At 41.9% G+C, this 23,759-nt stretch overlaps 2 protein-coding genes across 17 annotated transcripts in view; one reads left to right on the top strand and one right to left on the bottom strand.

The window, feature by feature from the left end:
- Window positions 1-806: 806 nt before the first annotated feature.
- g6pc3 (glucose 6 phosphatase, catalytic, 3) lies at window positions 807-4,463 on the top strand. The gene is made up of 6 exons (XM_034861442.1): window positions 807-1,182; window positions 2,496-2,602; window positions 2,699-2,789; window positions 2,888-3,006; window positions 3,451-3,592; window positions 3,710-4,463. Exons 1-6 carry the CDS (start codon window positions 965-967, stop codon window positions 4,050-4,052), a joined length of 1,020 nt encoding a protein of 339 aa, XP_034717333.1. The 5' UTR covers window positions 807-964; the 3' UTR covers window positions 4,053-4,463.
- Window positions 4,464-7,380: 2,917 nt separating this feature from the next.
- tanc2b (tetratricopeptide repeat, ankyrin repeat and coiled-coil containing 2b) overlaps window positions 7,381-23,759 on the bottom strand; it is a 136,682-nt gene continuing 120,303 nt past the window's right edge. For 13 of the 16 annotated variants that reach the window (XM_034861428.1, XM_034861431.1, XM_034861430.1 and 10 more), the window contains 16 exons: window positions 23,157-23,324; window positions 21,927-22,087; window positions 19,990-20,098; window positions 19,760-19,882; window positions 19,338-19,574; window positions 18,986-19,195; window positions 17,824-17,917; window positions 15,633-15,766; window positions 15,235-15,358; window positions 14,672-14,847; window positions 13,722-13,854; window positions 12,803-12,832; window positions 11,443-11,534; window positions 10,732-10,878; window positions 10,422-10,522; window positions 7,381-10,215 (listed from right to left, as the gene is read on the bottom strand). In XM_034861428.1, coding sequence (XP_034717319.1) covers window positions 8,142-10,215; window positions 10,422-10,522; window positions 10,732-10,878; window positions 11,443-11,534; window positions 12,803-12,832; window positions 13,722-13,854; window positions 14,672-14,847; window positions 15,235-15,358; window positions 15,633-15,766; window positions 17,824-17,917; window positions 18,986-19,195; window positions 19,338-19,574; window positions 19,760-19,882; window positions 19,990-20,098; window positions 21,927-22,087; window positions 23,157-23,324 — 4,113 coding nt within the window. In that variant the 3' untranslated portion in view covers window positions 7,381-8,141. The remainder of the gene's footprint in view (window positions 10,216-10,421; window positions 10,523-10,731; window positions 10,879-11,442; window positions 11,535-12,802; window positions 12,833-13,721; window positions 13,855-14,671; window positions 14,848-15,234; window positions 15,359-15,632; window positions 15,767-17,823; window positions 17,918-18,985; window positions 19,196-19,337; window positions 19,575-19,759; window positions 19,883-19,989; window positions 20,099-21,926; window positions 22,088-23,156; window positions 23,325-23,759) is intronic. The other 3 variants (XM_034861429.1, XM_034861427.1, XM_034861425.1) reach the window with 2 other exon arrangements.

Raw genomic sequence — 23,759 nt, 5'->3', positions numbered from 1 at the left:
AACAAGAAAAAAGCCAATGCCTTTGCCTGGTCTGATTTTTCCAGCAAAGTCACAAAATGATTTACTTCATGTAGACCGGCTAAATAGCATCTCTACAGTCACACATTCTGAAGGGTCACAGATTTTGCAATAACATTTATTTATTTATAAAATAACTTTACAATGCACTGTGGGTGTATGTCAGTAACCAACATTAAATTATGTCCCCCTTTCATTTAGCCCCCGCTTTTTATTTTGTTTCATTTCGTGTTTTGTTTCTTTCCCCTTGTCCTCCTGTTAAGAGTCCTTGCTTTGTCAAATGGGATTTGCAACACTTGAAATGCAACAATGTATCTGTAACTTATTCTCTTATTGTAAATGAATGATTCTCTGTCTGAGCAAAATATTAATCGCAACTATATGACCTCCTGGTAACGCTAAGTTATATAATACAGTGGTATACTCAGTAATATACAGTGGGCAATAGAGTAGGGTTGCACAATATTGACAAAATGTGATATTGCAATATTGATTATGAATATTGGCATAAACTACTCAAGCAGTAGCGGTTGTTATAGCAACACAAGACACTCTAGGCTGCTTTTTTAAAACAAAAACGCTAAGTGTGAACACCTTAGTATCTCAAAATAACTTAGTATCTTACACATAATGACTTAGTGTCTCAAAATAATGACTTAGTACCTTTAATAATGAGACTCTTTCTCAAAATATGCTAAGTCCCCATTTTTAAATACTAATTCATGAGTTTGAGATAAATACTAACTCATTATTTTGACAAAATTTCTCATTATGATTATAATTTTATTTATCACATTGGCGGAAATAGGCTTCCATACTGCATGCTGCAGCACTTCCTGAACTACAAAATAATCAGGAAAGATTCTCTTTTACTCTGTAACCAGGGTTGCAGCTTGATTTTCGCATCCACATCCAAGCAACGTTGCATTTGGGAGAAGACGCAGTCATGGAGGCCGTGTACACCCAAGGCATCTGGATGGCTGAAAGTCTCCAGCGGAGGACGATAAGTCAAGAACAAATGTGGCTGGTTGTCACTCACATTGGAGACCCCAAAGCAGCTTTCCTGCTCGTCTTTCCTTTCACATACTTCATCAGCAAACGAGCTGGAGTTGCGGTGCTTTGGGTAGCGGCGATATCGGAGTGGTTAAACTTGGTGTTTAAATGGTAAGGCAGGGAGAAGCAGCATGTTTAAATATTATTTTTAATGTGTAGCTTTTAGTTACCTCTAACATGTTAGCACGAAGCTACAGTTTGCTGTTGCCATTCAGATCAGATGATATTAGGTAGATATTCATATTTTATTTACAACAATGAAGTCAGAAAGAAATATATATTTTATTTTGTTGACGTTGCAGGAAATGCAGTCCCACCGTGTGTACTGTTCGAGGTGAAACCGATAAAAGCGGAACCTTCTATATAATGGACATTTATAGAGTGACGGTTGTAATTAGCAGTGGCATTTTATTTTGATTCTGATAATTGTTTACATATGTTTACAGATGGATCCAGGGACCCAAATGTGTTGGGCATTGTTTAAACCTCGAAAAAAATCCAATAGATTATCTACACACACACACACACACACACACACACACACACACACACACACCATGCAGTCTACAATGGATAGACAAGGTTAAACAATCAGAATAAAACTAGAATGTCACAGCTGAAATGCACAGTTTTTAAACCAGTTTCAGAAACCTTATAAAACGGGTAATAGATGTATATTTTGTTCAATACCAGCACAAATGGCCGTAGATGGGAACAAGGTTGCTGGTGAATTGGTTTAAAGAGAATTATGAATTGTAAGGAAATATTTTAGAAATTACATTTTTATAATTTCAATTTTATTTGTAGTATCACATCATAACATCAGTTATCTTGGACACTTTACAGATAGAGTAGGTCGAGACCACACTCTAATTAATTTACTGTACATGGACCCAACAATTCCAGTAATTCTCCCAAGAGCAAGCATTAGTGCGAGAGTGGCGAGGAAAAAACCTTACTTTTAGGAAGAAACCTGGGACAGACCCAGGCTCTTGGTAGGTGGTGTCTGACGGGGCCGGTTGGGGGTGTGATGAACAGTGGCAATAACAGTTACAATTAAGATAATGGAACCATGACTATGAATAGTAGTCATAGTTGTTCATGGCACAGCAGAGCACCGCAGGTTGCCACTGGATGCAGCAGAGCATAGCAGGACACAGCGGGGTGCGGCAGGTCAAGGCATAGCAAGGACCACATCTTATACACTATGAAATTATAAAATCTTGGTAGGAATTATGGGATAAAGGTAAACAGGGCACTAGAACCTGAAAGGGAAATGAGTATTACATGATTGTTGTACAAACAATGTAAGGACAAACAGAAGTAGATTTAATATCCAGAGTATAAACGCTACCTAAAGTCATGCTGTTACAGACTCTGGTACCATGTACGTTTACGACCAATATAAAATGTTCGTTTCACAGGATGTTGTTTGGAGAAAGGCCTTTCTGGTGGATAGGTGAATCAGGTCTGTTCGTCAACAAGCAACCCAACGTGCACCAGTTTTCCTCCACCTGTGAAACCGGCCCAGGTGAGAAGTCCTAAAAGAAAAATATAACATGCCATCACAGACAGTACACTTAATTCACTGCACTTGTCAGCTGTAAAGCTAATGTCCGTCTCTCAGGGAGTCCATCGGGACATGCGATGGTGACGGCAGCAGTCTGGTGGGTCGTGGTGTCCTCACTGGGGTCATCCCTGTACTTGCGCACTCACAGGTATATATGCTGTTTTGGCTTTGAAAAACGCACTGCTAAAGAAATTGAAGCATAGGAGAGCTTTTTTTGAATGAATATCTCTTTCTCTGTGGCTCCAGTGTGGTGTTATCAGCTGCTCCCTACCTGCTCTATGTGGTGATGCTGGTGGCAGTTGGAATCTCCAGGATCTTTATCCTCGCCCACTTCCCTCACCAGGTCATCGCTGGCTCCATTACAGGTCTGACCTACAGTTCCATGCACAAGCTTAAACATGGAGTGCGGGTAGGCTATATGGGTTTAATCCTCTCTCTTTACATATCATTTTACATAACAAATATTGATACATATATACTGTACATAGTATATTCTCTGGAAGATGAATGGATAAAACAACGTTGGCTGTTTTGGGCTAAACTGAATTGAAGCACTTCTTCACATTGATGCAAAAATCATGTTCATTCAAAATTACTTTAAAAAAAACTCTAGTTAATTGATGTGCAACAATTTCCACAGAGATATTAACTGCCATACAAACAGTATAGAAAAACGGGTAAACAAATGTCACAGAATATATTGTTAGCAATTTCATAGCATTTGTTCTCTACCCTTTACAACCCCAGAGGTTAAGCAATACAGTATATCTTTCATTGCAAAGTTCAAGTGATTGTCTTTCCTTTGTCAGGTTTCATTCTGGGGATTGTTCTGAGCCGCAGAGTACCAGAAGGACGCCCCCTGCTGTTCTTCTTTAGCTTCAGCATCGGTCTGCTGCTCGGAACGCTGATGCTGCATGCTGGACTGCAGCAGCTGGGAATCGACCTCTCCTGGTCAGTCTTTTTTATTACATTTATGTGTATTGGTGAGTCTCTTCAGTGCGTAATAATCTCTGTGAAGTGAAGTAAATCTTTCTTTCCTAGACTGGACATATTCTGTCTATTCCACAGGTCTATCACCTTGGCTAAGAAATGGTGCAGGCGAGCAGAGTGGGTTCGTTTGGATTCAGCCCCATTCTCATCTTTGACTCGAGACTGCGGGGCCCTTCTGGGTTTGGGACTGGCCCAGTACTGGAAGCCAGGCGGATATTCTCTGCCTTTGGCTCCACGGGCTTTGTCTCTGGCCATTTCGTCCATGGGACTGTACCACGTCAATCGTCTGCCGCTCCCGGTCCGACCACAAGGACTCTTCTATGGCCTGTTCTTTGTCAAATTCGTCATAGTGCCTCAGATAGTCATGGTGCTTGTGCCTGGACTGGTTTACCTGTTCACACGCAAAAAGAAGAAGGACTAGAAACTATTTCCCCCTCAATTTTAAAGGTGTCTTTCACACCTCCAAAGACTATAGCTTCCTCCTGAGTTTCTGGGCACTTTAAATGTCTATGTTATGTATTTAACGAGTGTGGAAAAGCTGTAGGTAGTTACTCGACATTTGTTTTTGTTCACTTACAATTCAACTTGCAGGAGTCTTCAGTCAGAGACGTAATGTTTTTAAATGCTTACATGGTCCTTAAAGCTATAGTAAGTTGTTTCTGTCTCCCCCGTGAGGAATTCTAAATGACGACGAAATTGTCGGCGCCTCCACATGATACAAGCCTTGCTTGATTGCGCATTTGCAGTAAATCTAGAGTTAATACTATAGTATCTTTGGGGAAATCTTGAGTTGTTCTGTGGGAAAATTGCAGTTTTGAGGTATTGCACATCACAAAATATGATACATGCTTGAAAACCCCATTGGGCAGGGTCTAGCTTCTGAACATCTTTTTGATCATTTGTACTCTCTTTATCGACGATGTTTCAACCCTCAGACCTTAGCATTAGGTAAAAGATTGTTTAAATCAGATTGAAAAAAGAAAAGCAGCTCCAGCAGGAGACCCGGAACGTCCCTCTTCTGCCTTGTCAAAACAGAGCACCTACATTGCCCACATTACAACTCAACCACCAACAATTCAGTTCTGAGAGTCGGGTGTGTTATGCTAGTAGTAGGTAGTCTTGAGCCGCATCTTTTTAACTCACAGATTTCTATGAATGTAGTCTTCATCCAAAACTGACGCTGACTCAAGTAACATCAATTGAGGCAATTTGTCAGATTTTGCGTAGCTTTATCTGGAGGCCCAAGACTTGTACATTCACAATGGAAAATTCAACAATTAAAAACATATTTTAGTCAAACTTTGTTTAAAAAGTCAACAGATGTATGTCGATGTAAATTACAAGAACACTTGACAAGCCAATAGAATCCAATGCAACAACACCATTGTTTCAAATATTAATAGCTCTAAGAATGCAGTATTTTTGGTAGTTGTAATGGATTATATTATACTGTATATCAGTTTGTTACTTTGTCGACACACTGGTGTTTTGTTTTGAGGACCAAAATCCTCCAAATTACATGTGTATGTTCTAAAATAAATGAATGACATGCAGGGCGTTTCAGTTGGTAACCATTTATAAATATGTTCTTTTTTTCTCCAATACATAGGTTTAACTGTACAGATTACAATCATTTATCATGAGATAAAAACACATTCTCTTTTATTGTTTTTAATTAAACTTTTCATCACAGCGATCTGAAAGCTCACATTTACAGACAAGAGAACTCTGCTCAGCAAGCAAATACATTAAAATAAAATAAAATAGAACCTTTTGCTTTTGTCTGGTGAGGTTGAAGGAAAATGATAAGGATAGTTCAGGGATAGTCTCCTTATCTTGATCAGAATATTATATCACACACCAGAGTCAGAACACTGCTATACATGTTTCTGTTTCTGCTTGAGCTCATTGAAAGAATAGAACATGCATCAGACTATTTACAGCAAACTAATATACATAGACAGCTTGAAACCATACACCCTCAAATATCCTCAATTTAGAAGTCTTCTTAAATTAAGTATAATACAGTTTTACCTTCTGCAAAGATAAGTAGGACATCTCTCTGGTAGCAGGTGAAACTGAGAATGTCTCTTTCGATATTCTTTATCAGAGCTCCCAAAATAAAATGTTACGGACAAATGGTCTATAACCTTTCCCACATATACAAATAACTCCATAGTCTCATTATTCCACTTTCTCTATCACCCAAACTCCAAATATAGAGTCATACTTGTTTTCTTTTCTTTTTTTGCAGTGGATTCGACAATTTCAAGATGTGTGCAAGACCAGTGGATTAGACTGGCTAATTAAGAGATAGACATAGAATTTTTTAATGAAGTGGAAATACTTAAATAAGATTTGAAACAGACTTGCTTCACTTACAAACCCGAGCTGGACCGAGTAGAATATCTGAGTCAGTACATACAACTTGTGCTAGAAAGTCTATACATTTTCACTAGTTTGAAAACATTGTTTGCTCTTCATATTGTCATTCATCACTGCTTTGTAAATCATATAATTATAATAGTGTCTATGATAGTCTGGTATCACTGGTCAGAGGTCTTCCTGATCACACAACCACTTTTTCTAAATGCAACAATCGTAACAACAAAAGTAAGTAAAATACATAAAGTGCACCCTTAGTTAAGAACTTAACAGGCATTTTTAGTGCAGAAGTGACGGAATAAAAATGCATTGTGGGTAAAAGGAAACGACACAAACGAATGAAGGAGAAAGGGAAATGTCTGTAACAGTGGTCCTGTATGCATTTGCTTGCTTTAAATCGCTGAGCACTATCCATTGTAACCCATCACTAGCATATGTACTGTATTATCTCTCTTAGGAACATAGCCTAATTACCTACGGATGAGGGACAAAGACGAACTTTAATGTGCCACATGATAAAATCACCTACCACAAGTTTTACTATTCATCATTTGACCCGCATCATTCCTTGATTTGAAATTCCTGTAACCAAAAAAATAAAACTAGAAACTAATTTATTGCACTTGAGGGCAATTTAAATAAAAATCTAATACAGCAATCGGTCCTTGAAACAAGTTTTATGAATTTTGCAAAAACATCATATGAGCTTGTATAAAATGAAAGAAACTGATGCTTTGCCTGTTTCTATAAGCAGATGATTAGTATTCAAAGCTGTTAATAATGCAAAAAAAAAAAATCTATCACAATTAAAAGCTGGTCCAATATGTCAATAAAACTCTTGAGATTGCAGCCTTGACACTAAGGTATATAACGAGGTCTGTGATACAGTAATGATACTAAAAAAGAAATATGGAAAAGTAATCATTTCCATCTGAACTTCAGAAATTAGGTAAAATGACTGATTTAAAAAATGATGCAAAAAAGGAGTAAGGACCATGTGCAATTGTTACATTTTCATTCTACCAAAATGCAGTTTAGATTGTTACATACATGCACTTTGTGGTACTCTGGGTACGATTTGAATCTCAATGAACAGGCCAAACATGTTAATGTTCTAGCTTCTTAATGTAAGGAGTAGCTGCTTTTCTATGTGTTTATGTCATTGCAATCAGGGTATTTTGGGGGTTTGGAATGTGGGTTGGACAAAAAACAACATTTGAAGACGTCTTGGTAGATTATACTGTGCTGTTACTATTTTTTGACATTTTACAGAAAAAGAAATAATCTGCAGATGAATCGATAAAGAAACCACTTGTTAGTTGCAGCCTTCAGATCATTGAGGAAGCATTGCAGCATAGAAAGCATTTTCTTTCATTAAACCATGACAAAATCATTTTTATTTTGACACAATAGAGGTAATTATATCATTCAAAGTTGGTCAATGTCCCTCATTCCTTATCCTGGTTGGTTTTCCACATCCATGTGACTAGCAGTGGGACACAAAGGCAGGGTTAACAGTATACAATTCAAACGCAAACTATGTTTTCTTCCTATGTACAATATATAACTTAATTATAAATATTGTCATTTTTCTCTAAGTACTGAGTTGTTGAGCCATTTGTATTTTCTGAGCAATGTACAGTATTGAACATATAATATTGTATTACATAGAATAGAGCCTACTAGCAACCTTGGTTAAGAGCACACTTTGAAAGAACAGAAGATGGATACAAGTCCACAAGTAGAGTCCGATGATTAGTCCTTTCACTCCTACGGTCCCACCTGTTGTGTTCACTTGTGGGAACTTTGTGCCACGCAACATTCTGGAAGTGCACTAGTCTTTGATTTAGTATGAGATCAGAACTTAGGACCCTCCTGTTATCCCACCTGTGTGCAGAACATGTTAAGGAAATAATTACTTCTCACTGTTAGTTATGTTTTAAAGATAATGTCTAGTATCCTTAATGTGTGGTTTTCTCTCTGACTGTCTCTGATGAGTTCTTAAAGATGAGTTCGTCCATGTCACATACACAAGGGTCAGCAGCGTCTGCTGTTGAGCTAAATATTTGTCTCCTCTCAATCCCACTAACATGCCCAGTTCAACCACCCAATCACAGACAGGCCATCACACGTTTGACTCCACAAATGGTCTCTTTGGTTTGATGGGGGAGGTGGGGCCTTGGGTCCGGGAGTCACGCGAGAGCTGGCGGTACATGTTGTCCTGGTAGGCCTGTGCCACGGGCAGAGTCCTCGCCACCTTCACATCGGGGTAGGTGGGCACCTGGCTGACCCGCTCCAAGATGTCCCCACTGCCCCGGGAGCCGTTGGCCAGCTTGCCCAGCGAGGGGGGCTGGGACTGGGTGTAGTAGTCCTCCTCCAACAGGTGTCCATTCTGGGCGTTGTTGGTCTTGTTGTAGTAGGCAATATTGCCCAGTGAGGCGGGGGGACTGTAGGTGGAGCCTTGCTGGACCAGCTGGCCAGGCGAAGTGGGGCTAATGGCAGAGTCCATGGATGTCATTGCCCTGGACCGCGAGGGTTGATGCAGATACTGCTGAGTCCGCGCCGTCTTGTCTATGATGCCCATGAAGGGTGTGTTTCGAGAGCGGGTGGGCTCGCCCGGATACAGCCCACCACCACCCTGGGAGGGTGAAATGGGAGACATGTCATCACAAGTGCGCTCATATGTGGTTTGCAGGGGGATCTCCATCTGCTGAATGGAAGAGGAAGGCCTGAAACCGGGCGCTAAATTTGAGGTGGATCCAGTTGAAATGTTGTTGCTGGAGGGAGAGAATCGAAGGCCTACGCTCTGAGAATGGATAAGAGGCCTGGGTGTGGGCACATGCTGCTTCATCTCAGTAGTATTGGCACTGACGGGGCGTCTCACCATGTGGGGGATCTCAGGAGATCCCAGCTGGCAGGGGGGCATGGCGTTGGCTCGCTCCAGTATGTGTTCAGACACTGGGTAGTAGGCGGCTGACTGGCTACGGCTTATCTGAGGTGTCTGGCTGTAACGGATGCCCCCCGGGCCCCCGCTGCTGGCGCGGTAGGCAGAGGAGGGGCGTTGGGGTAGCTCATCCTTCAACAGGCCCGACTCCATAACCCCTCCTCGGCCACCGTGCTGACAGAGGGCCCCAGAACTGAGGCTGGCCTGGACCTGGGGCATGGACCGTCCATCCAGGGAAGGCTGGTACACCAGCCGACTCTCAACGTCCACTGAACCCCCCTGGTAGCGACCACCCATGGAGTGACCCATTTGGCCACCGTAGATGCTGTTGCCCATTACATTGCTGGGCTGGTTTGTGCGGACTATTTGGGCTATAGAAGGCTGAAGACGAAGGCCTTGGGCTTGATGGTGCTGGGAGGCCAGAGAGGGCTGAGAGCTCAGCTGGAATGAACGCTGGCTGCTCATTTTAGAGAGGGGGGATTTGGGTCGGCCGGGGAGTTGCTCTGTCTGGTACCGCACAGGTGACCCAGACTGGGACCTGTATAGACAAACACTCTCTACTGGCGGACTGGCTCTGTATTGAGCAGCCCGACGTAAAGGGGAAGGCGGTGGGCTTTGGTGATCCATGCCCTGACCCCCACCACCCATAGAAGGCGGGCTGAAGCCGTAGGACGACTGATGCACTGGGGAGGTATGAGGCGGGCTGTGTCGGTAGTGGTTCTGATGTGTAGGGGAGAGGGAGGGCGATATGGGCTGGTATGACCCGCGGGTAGGAGAGGACATGGAAGAGGAGGTGGGGTGATATTCGTAGGGCTGGCCCATGGGCGAACCTCCAGTTAAATAGATGTGATCTGGATGTGTGGGGGAGAGCGGTGGGCTCTGAATGATGGGAAGGCTGGAAGAATTGGTGTGAGACTCAGGTGGGGGCAGACCCACAGACATGGCCTCCAGCTCCTGCTCCAGGTAGTCCTCGTCCTCAAACAGGTCCTGGACAGGCTCCATGTCTTCCAGACGAGGTTCTGGGGGAGGAGGAAGAGGCATGGACAAGGACAGGGACAGGGACTCCTCGTCTTCTGGGGGAGGCGTAGGAGGAGGGGAGGGAGGAGGCTCCAGCTCCAGGTCCTGCTGCTGGTGCTCTTCCTGGTTGAGCTGATGATATTCCTCCTCCACCCTCTGGAGCAGCCGAAGGATCTCTCGGTTGTTGGGGCACTGCTTTATGGCTTCATTTAGGTCCTCTAAGGCTTCAGGAAATTGTCTGAAAATAGAAAAGTTTTGGGGGAAAAGTTATATTTGTCCAAAATCGCTACAATTGACAACACAGAAAACTGTATGGAAGAGCATATTGGAGTCACTATTGTGAGAGAAGAACGTACAGTAGCTCTATAGACAATTTTAAATGTATAACACAGAGTATTTCACATATTTAAATGACTATGATGTATACAGAGGAAGGGAGTGTACCTGCTGCTACGCTTGGCGCGTGCTCTGGCATAGTATGCCTCATACGATTTTGGTTTCAGTTCAAGTGCCTTTGTAGCAAATTCCTCAGCCATCCCAAAGTCCTGGAGAGATTGAACAACACCCAACATATATCAAAAGTCAAGACATAGGAAAACATAGCATCATCCTCAGTATGTTCAGAGGTCTTATACTGCTTGGTTTGCTTCTTTATCACGATAAATTTCCAAAAGAGAATCTAAAACAAGTCTACTTCAGTAAATCCCGGAAAAAAATTTCAACAATCATTCGTGGTGGTCCTCGGCAGACTTACATTCATTTTCCTCCGACATCGGGACAGGTTGAGGAAGAGTGATACTTTGAGTTCCCTGAATGTCTTGAGGTCCTCGCTGAAGCCTTCACGTGGAAACTTTTTGAGGGCATACTGATAACGCTGCGCTGCCTCCTTCACCTTCCCCTTCTGTTGGACAAACAGAAGGAAATGTGGTTATCCTCCCTTCACAGTGAAATAAAAAGCTAATCTGAAAACCTTCCCAATAGGAACCAGAGCTAGACATTCAGATACATTATCATAACATTAGTTAAAGGGGCCATATCATGCTTATTTCCAGGTTTATACCTGTATTTTTGGTTTCTCCTAGAACATGTTTACATGCTTTAATGTTCCAAAAACACATTTATTTTCTCATACTGTGGGTCTGATACCTGCATTTTTTGGTCTTTTGCATCTGCCTTATCATTGCAGCTGGGCAAAAACTGTAACTGTAACCTCGCATGAAGAGTCATGATTAATATACTGTATGTATTTAATATAACAAAATTTGTTCTACCTTGGCCACAAAGTATTGCTCAGAAAGAAATAGGATCGATACACAGTTTTTGATGAGAAAGTGATATTAAATATGTATGTTGTATGATATTAGTATATTTTTACATTTCACATTTAGAAGATATTTATCATATCACAGATTTATTTTTAACTAAATCAATAAAAAGTTGAGCTCCAGAGTTCCTGTTCCCTGACCTTGTAGTAGCTATCCCCCTCCTCGATGAGTTTGCTGAGTAAGATGATCATGATGTCGGGTTTGGAGGTGGCCATGGCCCATGTGGCTGGACCTGGGTAACACAGGAAAAGAGCAGATGAAAACAAAAACACAGTGAGAACGGTACACAGCAATGAGCAGAAGAGGGGGAAGGAAGGAGCGACTGGGAGTCACACTACACACAACATTAATAACAGGGATGAGGACAACAGCCAAAATGGGGAATGGAGGAGAAAAGACAGGCAATCCACTGCAGAGAAAAGATTACAAAAAATCTGCTCTGACACCTCGAGAACACTGTGACCTCGCTATGGGACATCAGACCTGGGTCAAATACTACTTGCCAATTATTATTATTTTTAACCTTGGTGAGAGTCCAGTTTGTCTAATTAGAGTGCAGAAAGAGCACATTGTGAATTGTTTTCAAATTGTTGATTAAACTATTATTTGTAGCAATTATCTGCAAATATGTTTTGGCCCAGGCAACCCCCCCCCCAAAAACAAAAGCTGTCATGTCTTTCTATCAACACACACTTTCTGTCTTGTCAAGAAGTGCAGATGTACAGTCATTGTTCGTACTACTGACTGATTTAGCGATGTGATCAAAAACAGCAGCAGAGCAGGACAACTTGTGTCATGTATTTAAACAAAAAGGGAAAAAAGACACTTAATCCCTTAAGACTGTTTGTCCCTTGACTAAAACTAACGTGTCTTTTCTGTATCTGCGCAACAGCAATCCTTGACACACGTACACACCACAGAGATGAAAAGGAAGGGGATCTTGCACGAGGAGACACAGGGCAGTTACTATAAACAAAAGAGGCAAGCAGGAGGGATATAACGGAGCTCTGCAGGCGTTTGCTGTCCTCTGAGCTGGTGGCGAGGGTAGGATGCTGCTGACTGGCCTAGCTGACATTGAGGAAACGTCTGAAAGATGAACGATGCACAGCACCGTGGTTTATCACCTCAGTCTGTGGTGGTTGTGGCGGTACAGAGAAATTACAAATACATGCACTTCAGCTAAATCACTACCACGCAAGTGTTACTGAGGGCTTCCGTCATGCATCTGTGGGATGGAAGGTCAACACTTTGATACGACGTCACAGGCTGGAGGCAGGGCATGCTGTCATTAACCACTTGGATGTTAGCATCTACCTCTAGGCAATCCCGACCGCATCACTGTCAGTGCTAATACCTTTGCATGTTATTATTTGTCAGTTTGAGAAGATTTGGTAGCTAAGCTGGCCTGCCGACACTTAGGACGATACAGACAACACAGAGAGAGGAGATAGAGCTGTCAAAATGCCTGGTGGGGTGAGAAGTCGACAGCCTTGGCTTTACCTCGGGGCCGACTGGGCAGCGTCTGACATCCTGGGGCCGAAGAGAGAGGCGGAGGATGGGGGCAAGAAGAGGGGTATTGGGTGAGGGGGTGGAGAAGGAGGGGTTCATGAGCAAGGGAAGGAGTTTAAGTGGGAGGGCAGAGCAAGGAGGTGAAGGCCAGAATTGCCAGAGAAAACAGATAGAAACATCGTGAAGGTGAAAGAGAAAGAGAGGAGATGGCGGTGGAGAAGAAGGAGAAGTGAGAAAAGGAACACAAAAAAAAGCAGCAGTGAGAAGCGGAAATAAGTGCCTCAGCAAAAACAAAAAAGGGGGAAAAAAACGAAAACAGAGAGATACCGAAAAGAAACATTACAAGCGCTAATAACAACCTGTCACTGAGCAATCGCAGAAGACTAGAGAAAGGATGGGATTGAGAGAGAAACAGGGAGATAGCTGGACTGATAGAGACAAACAGACAGAGAGAGAAAAAGAAAAACAACACAGTGGCAACAGTAGAACATTAAAAAGAAACGCACATCAGAGCCATAAATAGCTGAGGAAAAGCAGCACGATGCGGCAGTGGGGGGGTGGATGACATATAATAGCAGGAAGTGGTTTAAGCGTCATGGAGACACAAACCTGAATCCATGGCTTATAGCAGTAAAATGCAACATACTGCACTATAATGACCAGCAGGAAGTGTGTACTTAAAAAAGAGTGCGTTCTCATCTTTGAAATCTCCTTTCATGGTCTTTCATGCAGCTCATGCTTGAACTCCAATTAATGACCTTTTCAACCACAATACAATCTCAAAGTGTATCTCATTTCCTGGCGGGCAAATGACCTTTTAATATGGCGCTAAAGGAGAAAGATGCAGCATTTAGAAGAGGTCCCTTGTGAGCTAAATGGTAGGCTCTTTAGTCTGTCAACCTGCTCTCACCTATCTTGGCTCCTTTCTTGAGCAGGGCGACCACCACCGACGTGTTTCTGCAGCCCACCGCCCTGTCAAGAGGACGCATCCCACTGTAGTCTACATGCTCAATCATGGCCCCATGGTCAACCAAGAACTGGACCTGAAGAGACAGAGAAATGTGCTGAGAAAAGCAGGGGAACTTTTAAAAGAACAATCATATGTTGTCCATGTGCTGTCCAAAAACTGTAAACGTGAATGATATCTCTGATCTGCTCCAGACTCCAGTTAGAATAACTTTATTCTAACATTAGGAGAAGTGCAACATTTAAAATCCAGACTCTTTGTCATGCACAGAGGGATTGAAACTGACTCCGGTGTGTATCACTGAATAAGTATTAGTCCCACCCATACAGTTGGTCTGTTTACAGCTAGCTGAATAACTGCACACATTCCAGAAACATTGTACATGAAATGTTGTTATTTTGTGAAGAAGAAAAGAAACAGATGAATCAGAATTGATCATTTGGATATAAACCTCTTACTTTAGAAGTAGTTTTCCGGAACCCAAAGGTCTTTAGGTATATTTAATTTATTATCATAAAAGTCTAAAAAGACTAGCAAGTTTTCACATTTGAGAAGCTGGGGAATGTTTACAAAATGACTTGGATGAATAAGCAACTTTCTAAATAGTTGCAGATTGGTTCTCTGTTGATCGACTAGTCGATTGGCTAACTAACTGTTTCATTATTTATTAATTTCCATGTTTGTGTTAAGAATGAGGAGGTGCATGTCAAAGGGCTCATCCTTAGCGCAGAGAAACATTCCCCCTTCAGCAGGTGAATTTTTGTTAAACTCTGCACATAAATCATTCTGCACCGTAGAGGTCAAACATCAAAGTGATGCAACAATAAGCCAAAAGCCTTTCTGAGTGAGCGTGGGATACACAGCCCTCTACATTCACGGATCTACACTCTTACCACTTCAGAGTCGCCGTAGAAGGCAGCCAGGTCGAGGGGCGTGCGTCCGTTCTTGTCTGCGTGGTCGGTGGCGGCTCCGCTCTCCACCAGGCAGCGGACAACAGGTAAGTGGCCTTTCAGACAGGCCCAGCTCAGAGCGGTCAGGCCCTCCTTATCCACCTGAGACAAAGAGGCTCCTGGGAAGAGAAAAGGCCGCAGTGAGAGTTCTTTTCATAACTACATGCTTATTTCATTTGGATGGATTTTTTAAATTAGCTGCTGATTTAATTTGGCTGCAATTATTGTGAACATAATTTGAAAACTATATTCATGCTCATTTTTATTAGTGCAGTGGTACTTTTTTTCTTTTATGAATTAACTACAGGAGCCTCTAAATCCTGTAGTGACTACAGGATTTAGACAAGTATGAGAAAAGAAAATCCCCAGGTAACAAAATAAGTTTATATTCTTAGGGAATCCATTAGAATATTAACATATTTACCAGTTTCTATTTGTACTTTGGTTTTCTATTTGTTATTTTAAATGTGTGCTAGACCCAGAAATGTACCTTTATAGCAGCTTACCTTGAGTTAGTAAAAACTCAACAGTCCCCAGGTGTCCCTCTGAGGCGGCCATCATTAGAGGAGTACGACCCTGCTTATCAGCCAAGTTGACATCTGCACCATGTGTGAGGAGGAGGTCCACGATCTAAAACACCCAAAATACAGCAGCACCCATGTCACTATGTAACAGCAACTGACTTTTGAACTTGCTTCATGCTTGTGAGTTGGAAAAATTTTAACATTTATCATGCAATCAAATGGAAATAAACTACAAATAGAGTCTCTAGAGTAGAACTGACACATCTTTATTGTCTTTTGAAGTAAGCTAGGGGAAGCAAAACAGATTCTTGGTGTCCACTTAAATGCAAAAGCCAATGCATTCAAATATATGAAAGGAAGGGGATCAGGTGGCCACTAACCTGCCAGTGTCCCTGCCGGACGGCGCTGAACAGCGGCACGATGCCTCGTCTGTTAGGCTGGGCCACAGCCGCCCCCTGCTCCAGCAACAGACGACAAACCTCCAGCTTCCCCCGGCCAGAGGCTGCAGTCAGAGCTGGACGCACATACAGACAATGATCAGGGATGAGATGACAAGAAGTTGGCTAGATGTGGTCATCTCTTTTTGGGCCCTGTATTTCTAAGCGCACGACGTAAAGCACATGGAGCAGGTGCGTTTAGTGCGTGTCCAAATCCACTTTTGCTAGTTTGACGGCTTGGTGTCTCAATTTAATTCAAAGGTGTGTTTTGGGTGTAACATGGAATAAACTAATCAGAGTGCCATCTCCCATTCCCTTTAAAAGCCAGGCACGTTTGTACCTTGGCGCATTGCTATTATGATGGCGGATCTGCACAGTCATATTTTTATTTGTAATATTTTGCATGTGTGTGTGCTGCTGCTGCTCTTCCCTGTGTGTGAGTAACAAGCATAGTGTGTGCACGCTGTGCACAAGCCAAGGCGACTTGACTTGAGACCAGGTTTTTGTTGGTCAATGGTGCAATCACTTGCCGCTGAATCAAAACAGCAATACGCCAAGAATTCACCTGAACACACCTCCCTGTAAGACCAGCGCAAAGATGGGTGCAGGTGCATTTGCTATTTAAACAACATTATCATTTATTTGTCATTCATCATGTTGTTGTCCACCTGAAAGCCAAATATTTCAGCTCTGTTTTTCGCTCTACCAACTCCTGAAGCTGCTAAATGCTCTACTATGTTCACAAGCTAGTTGCTAACTGTCTGAACAGGTAGTGTACAGTGTGTTTTTAGAGCGTTTTAGCCTTCTGCAGCCTCCTTCATAAATGAAGCCATGAGAACGGTGTGAATACAATACTGTTGTGGCATGGACAAGCTGAAGCTCATTTCTGTATAGTTCTGTACAGCCAATGGGAACTGCAAATTTGGGTAATAATTCCCTGTAGAACTATACATTGATGCATGTTATTATAAAATTATCAATTAGAGCTGATACAAATCTATGCCCTATGGGAAAACACAGCATTTCTGGGATTCATTTTAAAGTCTTGCTTTAAAGAGAAGTAGAGCAGAGAAGAGAAGAAAGGAAAAGAGCAGAGAGAGAGAGCCCCTTTACTAAAGCAAGGACCTTTGAAAAGACGTGTTCTCAACTGTAATGATTATAAGTTGAATATTTTAAGCAGAGTGGTAGCAGCCCCAGAGGGAATGACCCTGGTTTCAACTATAGCCCTACCAATACTGGAGTTTGGAGATCGATACTGATGTCAACATTTGGGAGTATAAAATAATTCTGATAACAATATATTAGCCCATGGATTATTTCTTTCTAAAACAATTGGTAACAAGATACATACTAAGCGGGACATTATATGGTTGAAAAATAGACTTTTCATTTTTTTTTGGTGGACAGTGTAACGGTAACACTGTCCCTGCATTTGTATTTACTCAGCTAGCACATAAGTACACTAATACCGATATATGAGATAATATGTCTCGCTGTAGTTCAAACCTATTTATTCTTTGCTGGAAAAACACTTTGATATACACAGTTCAGTAGGTATATCTGTGCATACATACTGTCCCTTTGGCTGTGAAAGAATAATGTATTTTCAGTTGACCTTTCCAGCAACACTGGGATTTTATAAACAGAAAACTATGGCTGAGTGAATACAAGTCACTCAGCCATATAGCGCCATAGGGCTCGCAATGAGGTTTCATTGCTTTAGGAGACAATGATACATAGAATTTCTCAACACTCTAGCACAAGGCAATCAAACTAGTCATTTCTAAGCACCCTCGAGAACACTCAGCCCTCCCCCTACTCAGTGTGAGCCCAGCCCTGTCTGTGCTCCAATGACACCACTGCACTGCCATCAGCATCTGACGCAGCAGCAGCAGCAGCAAGCAGACACACAAGAACAATCTCTCATATCCGCACTGCAGCGCTCTGCCTCGCAGTGCTACACAGAAAACCCCTCCCACAAAACACTCCTTAGATCCTTAAAAATACACTGAATTGTACTGTTTAATTTCCACATTCTGTCCAGAGATTTAACAACTACATGAACCATCAAGCGTTCACAGTCATCTGTCTGGGTTTCATTGGTGTAATGTCTGTATTAAGTAGGTATTCCCACCTGTCTCCCCCCACAGGGTGTCAAAGTTGTTGATTTGAGCCCGCTCCACCTCCTCCTCATCTTTCTCTGGCAGGTCCAGCAGGTAGGACACAATCTGATGGGGGACAGGATTTGAGATGACACGGATAAATGTCCAAGGTTACTTTAAAAAGACTCAAGTAAACATGTTAGAAACAAAAACAAAAAATCATAATACATAAGTACAACCACCTGTTATCATGAATCTACTTTCCTTTTGTATGTGATCTAATAAGGTTGAATTTTAGATGACTGACAGTCATCATTAGCAACTACATCGACCTCCAGACCTCAGCCAATCAACTGCTGGAACAAAATGTTGATTGCTTTAGTCTTTTTAGAGCCAAAGTAGGATTTACCACATAGTGATAAGTTATATATGGTTCCCCTCATGTTTCATTTTTCCCCTTTAATCTCTATTTCCTTCCATCATCCTCTAGCTCGTTCCCCTTTCTCAAATTAAAATGTTGTGGTTTGCGAAGAGCTTTGCTGCATTTTAAAGTGCTTTCTCTCTCAATTTGTTTGACTATTTCTATGTCTCTCCTGGCACTTTTAACATTTAGTCACAAGTGTGTATTGAATGATGACTGCAGTAAAACATTCAACAATAATGCAATGTGTAGTGTACAGTATCACTAGGAAAAGTAACCCAACACTTCTCTGCAATGAGCTGAACATTTTAATGTTGTATAGTGTAAAAACAGTTGAAGGAGATAAAGAGACGAGTCTCCTCTCTTTTGCCTTCTAATCATCATCCACATTTCAGTGCTGTCTGATTCTCCTTTCATCCCCTTTCCTTCCTGTGAACACAGCATTTTTGCGGCTGCTCTTGTGAAAAACAGCTGACAAAGTGCAATGTAAGCTTAAATGAGAAATTATAAGTTATGACTTAATTCATTACTTAACAACTTTGGCGCACAAAACCACAGAATGTCTTAATAATAAAAACAAGTTTTTTAAGGTTTTTCCTCTGCAACTTCACAACTGAGCAAAATCTACCTCCACAAAGGTAGAACTTTAAAAAAAAACCTCTAAAAACGTAAAATTGTCACTATTAGTATTAGGAGTTGAAAACAGTGGAGAGTATGATAATTAAAACCCCTACACCTCATACACCCCCATCAGCCCCCTCCCCCTGCTGTACCTCTGTGTATCCCATACTGGCTGCAGCGATGAGGGCCTGCTGCACTGCATGGTTCTTGGTGAAGGCCTGTTGGCTATGTGGCGACTCCTGCTGCTGCTGTTGTTGCCACATGCCCCAGTCACACTGGATGAGGAACTTCACCACCTCCATGTGGCCCCTGAGGGCTGCGTGAACCAGAGCGCACTGGCTGTTCTTATCCAGGTGGTCCACCTGTTGACGTGACGTGGAGTTGATCAGGAAAACAAATGGCAAGAAGACCACAAAAGGTGCTACAATGTATCTCCGGTTATCAGCATATGGAAGTGCTCTATAACAAAATACATTACAGAGAAAAGTCACACCCTTCACACACCTTTGCTCTCCTGCGGCAAAGCGCAGTCACAATGGCCATGTGTCCCCCAGCGGCGGCATAGCCTAATGGCGTGAGGCCGCTTTCCGACTGAGCGTCGACAGAGGCGCCGTACTCAAGCAGCAGAGCCACCATGTCCATGTAGCCCAGGTGGGAGTGGACACACAGAACGGGGGCGTTGTTTAGCACCTCCGTACGGTAGTTCACGTTGGCACCGCCCAGCATAAGCAGCCGGCTCACCTGGACAGAAAAAATATATACTTCTAAATGAGGAACTACAAAATTTACACAGTTAGTATGGGTTTCAGTTTTCAAACGATCTCTATCCAGAAAGCATATTTCGAGAAGTTATCTTGATTTGGTACCTAGAAAATGTTGAAATATTCCTAAAGTATTACTCCTCTCTGCTATGTTAGCGCCTGTACCTTGATGTTGGGAGTGTAGAGGTTTCGGAGTGAAGAAAGTGCAGCTGAAAGGCCCTCTGTGCTGTAGGATACCCACATGCCTTGCAAGATGGATGAGGAAACCCCAACTTTCTTGCTGAGACCCTTGAAGAGAGAGAGATACAGTGTAAATATTCATTACTTTGGAGCCAGACCACAGCTGTGCGGGGGCGTGTGCGTATAGATGTGTGAGTAGACAAATAATGGGATACCTTGAAGATATGTGCTTTGAGGATGTGATGGCCCAGCTCAATAGTCTGCTGTCGGTTCAGCTTGTTCTCCTGTCGAGAGAACCAGAAGGCCAGCAGGGTGTGACCGCTCCTGCAGAGAGGACAAACACAGAATCCTTCAATACTTGAGACTGACTCATCAGCTCATTATATTGCTATCACCTGCACAGTTGGTGCAGTCTGTTTTCATTATAATACAGGAAATCCAATGTTCCGACACTTCCTCTGCTAGCTAAACATAATGTCCGTGCGACTAACTGACTAATAAACCTAGGCCTTATAAGTACATATTAGCATATAACATAAGATACAGCAGCAAGTGGCAGTCAGGAGAATCATTTAATGTCACCTTTTTTTCATTGAAACAGTGATAAATAGTAACTTTTGAATGGGGTTAGGTACCTTGTAACTTAATTCCTTATATTATAACTTCAATATATTTCATAATAAATACTGCTAGTGTTTTTTTTCATAAATTTTGTTTGTCTTGTTAATTCTATTTTTTGGAAAACAGCTGAGATTTAGTGATTACATCTTTGTATAGCAGAATTATAACCAATGATGCAGCCACATCATTTTGAACCACCTTTAATGTCCTTTTTTATTGTCTCACCCCAACAAACCAAGGAAAGAAAACAGTGGCGGCCAAGAGAGAAAGAGAGAGAGAGAGAGAGAGAGTTTCCATACAAGTTAAAGCCCTTTGATGTTTCTGATACGTTTTAAAATGAAGGCCAGGAATCCCCCAAACTTTTTTTTTTTTCAGGACTGCTTAACTCGTGCGCTAACAGCACCATTCGCACATTCACATCAAACGCCACATCGTTCCTGGATACGTCTTAAAGACGCGTAGATGTGTAGGCATTTTGCCTGTACACATCTTCTTTGCAAAGACTGAACTCTAGCTATAAACTACTACAAAACCCATGATTCTTTGGATAGATGTTAACTTAAAGCCCTATCACTGCGCAATTAGGACAAATTAAACCATAGATCAGTTCATTTAAATGCACTCAGTGACTCCAGTGTATTACTAACTCTTCATCCATATTACAAAACACAAATAGATGGTGGCCATAATATATAATGCCACAAATCTTACACACACAGAGAGAGAGAGAGAGAGAGAGAGAGAGAGAGAGAGAGAGAGAGAGAGAGAGAGAGAGAGAGAGAGAGAGAGAGAGAGAGAGAGAGAGAGAGAGAGAGAGAGAGAGAGAGTGCTAAACATAGAGAAACAAACTGTAACATTTTGGATGTTGGATACATCTAAATGTTAGTCAAAAAGACTAGGAATAATACTAATTATGAATCAAAACAATTTTTTTGCCCGCCAAGTCACGCTTTAATGTGACAAAAAACACTTTATTTTTCTCATCCTGCCCAACCCATGGCTGCTGCACCTGTATTCCCCTTCGGTATGAGAAGATCTGTAGGAGCGCCTTTCTCTTTAAACACTTCTCCTGAAAAGCCAGGTCTGCTCTGATTGGCCAGAGCTTTTCCTGGAATCTCCGGTGCGCTCTGAACCAAATACTTCACAACCGCACATGTTCCCTGTACTTAATAGTTTTTAATTTTTGGCTTTAAAAAAAAACCTTCAGTCCTGCCTACCTGGAGCAGATAACCAATCATAGAAGGCCGGCTTAGAGTTGCGTAAGAGTTAGCCGAGAATAGAAAAACTGTTGAAACCGGAGTGCTCAGAACAGTTCGAAACCGGACAGTTTAACTCTAAAATACGTTTACCTCATTATTTACGTTTACCCCACGTTTAACATGAAAATCCAACATTTTAGATATGACAGCAAACATGGAAAAGCATAATATGTCCACGTTAAGACCTGGGCAGACTTTGAGCATAAACCTTCTTTCTAAACATTCAGTATGATCGCAGATCCAGTCCACGGGTATCTCCTGTCCGTCCTCACCTCGGATCGCAGAGGAACTTTGTCTTTTCTCCTTCTTCTCTCCAGATCAGCCACTCCCTGAAGGACGGGTGAACAAACATCCTGGTACCGTCCCTTCTCTTTACCAAGAAGACTGACAGGTTGTCTACACGTTGTTGGAAATCCTCCCAGTCCAGTGTGCCCTGCAGCCAGACATTTTTTAATTATTCAGACATTTACAAACACAAATAAATCCAAAACACTGTGCACATTAACCTTCTCACGGATTTAATAATACATGTCAATTTTGCTCAGTGCACAAAAAGTCCTCTTTGTTTCTTCTTGATAGCAAGCTGCACACCACTATTGCACCTTTCACTCTGCCAGCAAAAATATAAACGCATTTATTCATTTAAATAAAAACCAAACAAGATGATCTTTTCTTCTGAAAACTGGCATTGCTGTCTATTTAGTGTATATTTAATACCTCTATAACATTAAAACAGTACCGCAACATAGCAACAAAGATGTAAAAAATGTGTGGTTTGATCAGATTCTAATGACAAAATAATGTCAACACAATCAAATATTGCTAAATCCTGATTGGTGCACAGAAGCTCGTGACACCTCCCTTTTCCAAAGCTTAACAGCCCACTTAAGAGACAACAAACCAAATACAGAAATGTAACGCACAACAACTAAAGCTACTCTAAGTTTGGCAGGAAATTCACGTGGGTCTCATCAGGCATAGTAAGATGCTGTTTTCAGGGCCTTAAAGTATACATGCTATGTTAAATAAAAATTTGATAACATGCTATAAAATTATGATTGACTTACTGCCTCATTTATTTTAGCTCAAGGACAGAGTAATACCACATGTTAGCAAGAGATGATATCACACGGAAACTAAAATATTTCCACCTTTTTTGTTTTAAATTAAAATATTACTTTTTTGGGATCAACAATTTTTATTTTCTTAAACATACAATTCACAACATGACATTTTTTATTCAAACGCCACCACCTTGACCATCTCACAAACCCACTCCTGGATTGAAGGCACCCCTTCATTCCTCCATTCGCTTAAAATAATCTGTCTGGCTATCATTGAACTAGTCTGGACTCAGCTTCTTATGTGCTTATCCAGCTTCTTAAATGTTGTACTTCAGTAGAAGGTTGGCTCTAATACTTTATTATAAAACATCCATTCTATTCAAGGCCTTGAGATATTAAAACGGTCTCAAGGTCTGAGGTATATTTTGAGAGTATTACCTGCAGAGAACCGGCGTTGATGGCCTGATATATCTGCTCATCGGTCAGCGGATGAAGCGAGGCCACGGCCACATTGAGCAGAGGAAGTGCCCGCTCGAACGATGACTGCGTGGGGAAACGCATGTTGCACTGCAACAGGTACACCTCTGCCAGGTTGACTGGAACCACCTAAGGAAGAGAAGAGCAAATATGAATGATGCTGATTTCATTTTGGAGCAGCTCTACAGAAAATGAATAATGCATCGTGTTTGTACAGCGTGTCCTCAACTTTTCCACGTGGTCTTTCTCAGAGAGGAAAATGTAAATGCATCAGATATCATTTTTTATGGAGTCTGGAAGCACTTCTGAATACATGGAAGTAAATGAACCTGAGGGTGTGTGATAAAATATTTCATTATAAAATACACACTAAAACAATTCAGCTGCATTATTTATGAAAAAGGAGTTGGGTTCTGACTGTCCAAAAGAAGATTTACTTTTACATAAAGCATGTCAGAGTGCAGGTAAATAAAAAATGGCTTTTGAGCGTTGCCTTTGCAAATCATGAGCGGGCCTCCTCTCAGACAAATCATCCACCTCATCTCTTCCCTGTTGCTATGGATT

Source organism: Etheostoma cragini, chromosome 21, assembly GCF_013103735.1.
Source record: "Etheostoma cragini isolate CJK2018 chromosome 21, CSU_Ecrag_1.0, whole genome shotgun sequence".
In the NCBI taxonomy this organism is placed as follows: Eukaryota; Metazoa; Chordata; class Actinopteri; order Perciformes; family Percidae; genus Etheostoma; species Etheostoma cragini.
Note: the sequence above shows the minus strand (reverse complement) of the source record. Positions and strands in the feature narration are given on the sequence as shown.

Excerpts from the sequence above, each read along its gene's own strand:
- g6pc3 (XM_034861442.1), top strand. The coding sequence starts at position 965 with ATGGAGGCCGTGTACACCCAAGGCATCTGGATGGCTGAAAGTCTCCAG. Across the intron at positions 2,603-2,698 it reads CACCTGTGAAACCGGCCCAG|GGAGTCCATCGGGACATGCG; the intron begins GTGAGAAGTCCT and ends TCCGTCTCTCAG. Across the intron at positions 3,593-3,709 it reads CTGGGAATCGACCTCTCCTG|GTCTATCACCTTGGCTAAGA; the intron begins GTCAGTCTTTTT and ends TCTATTCCACAG.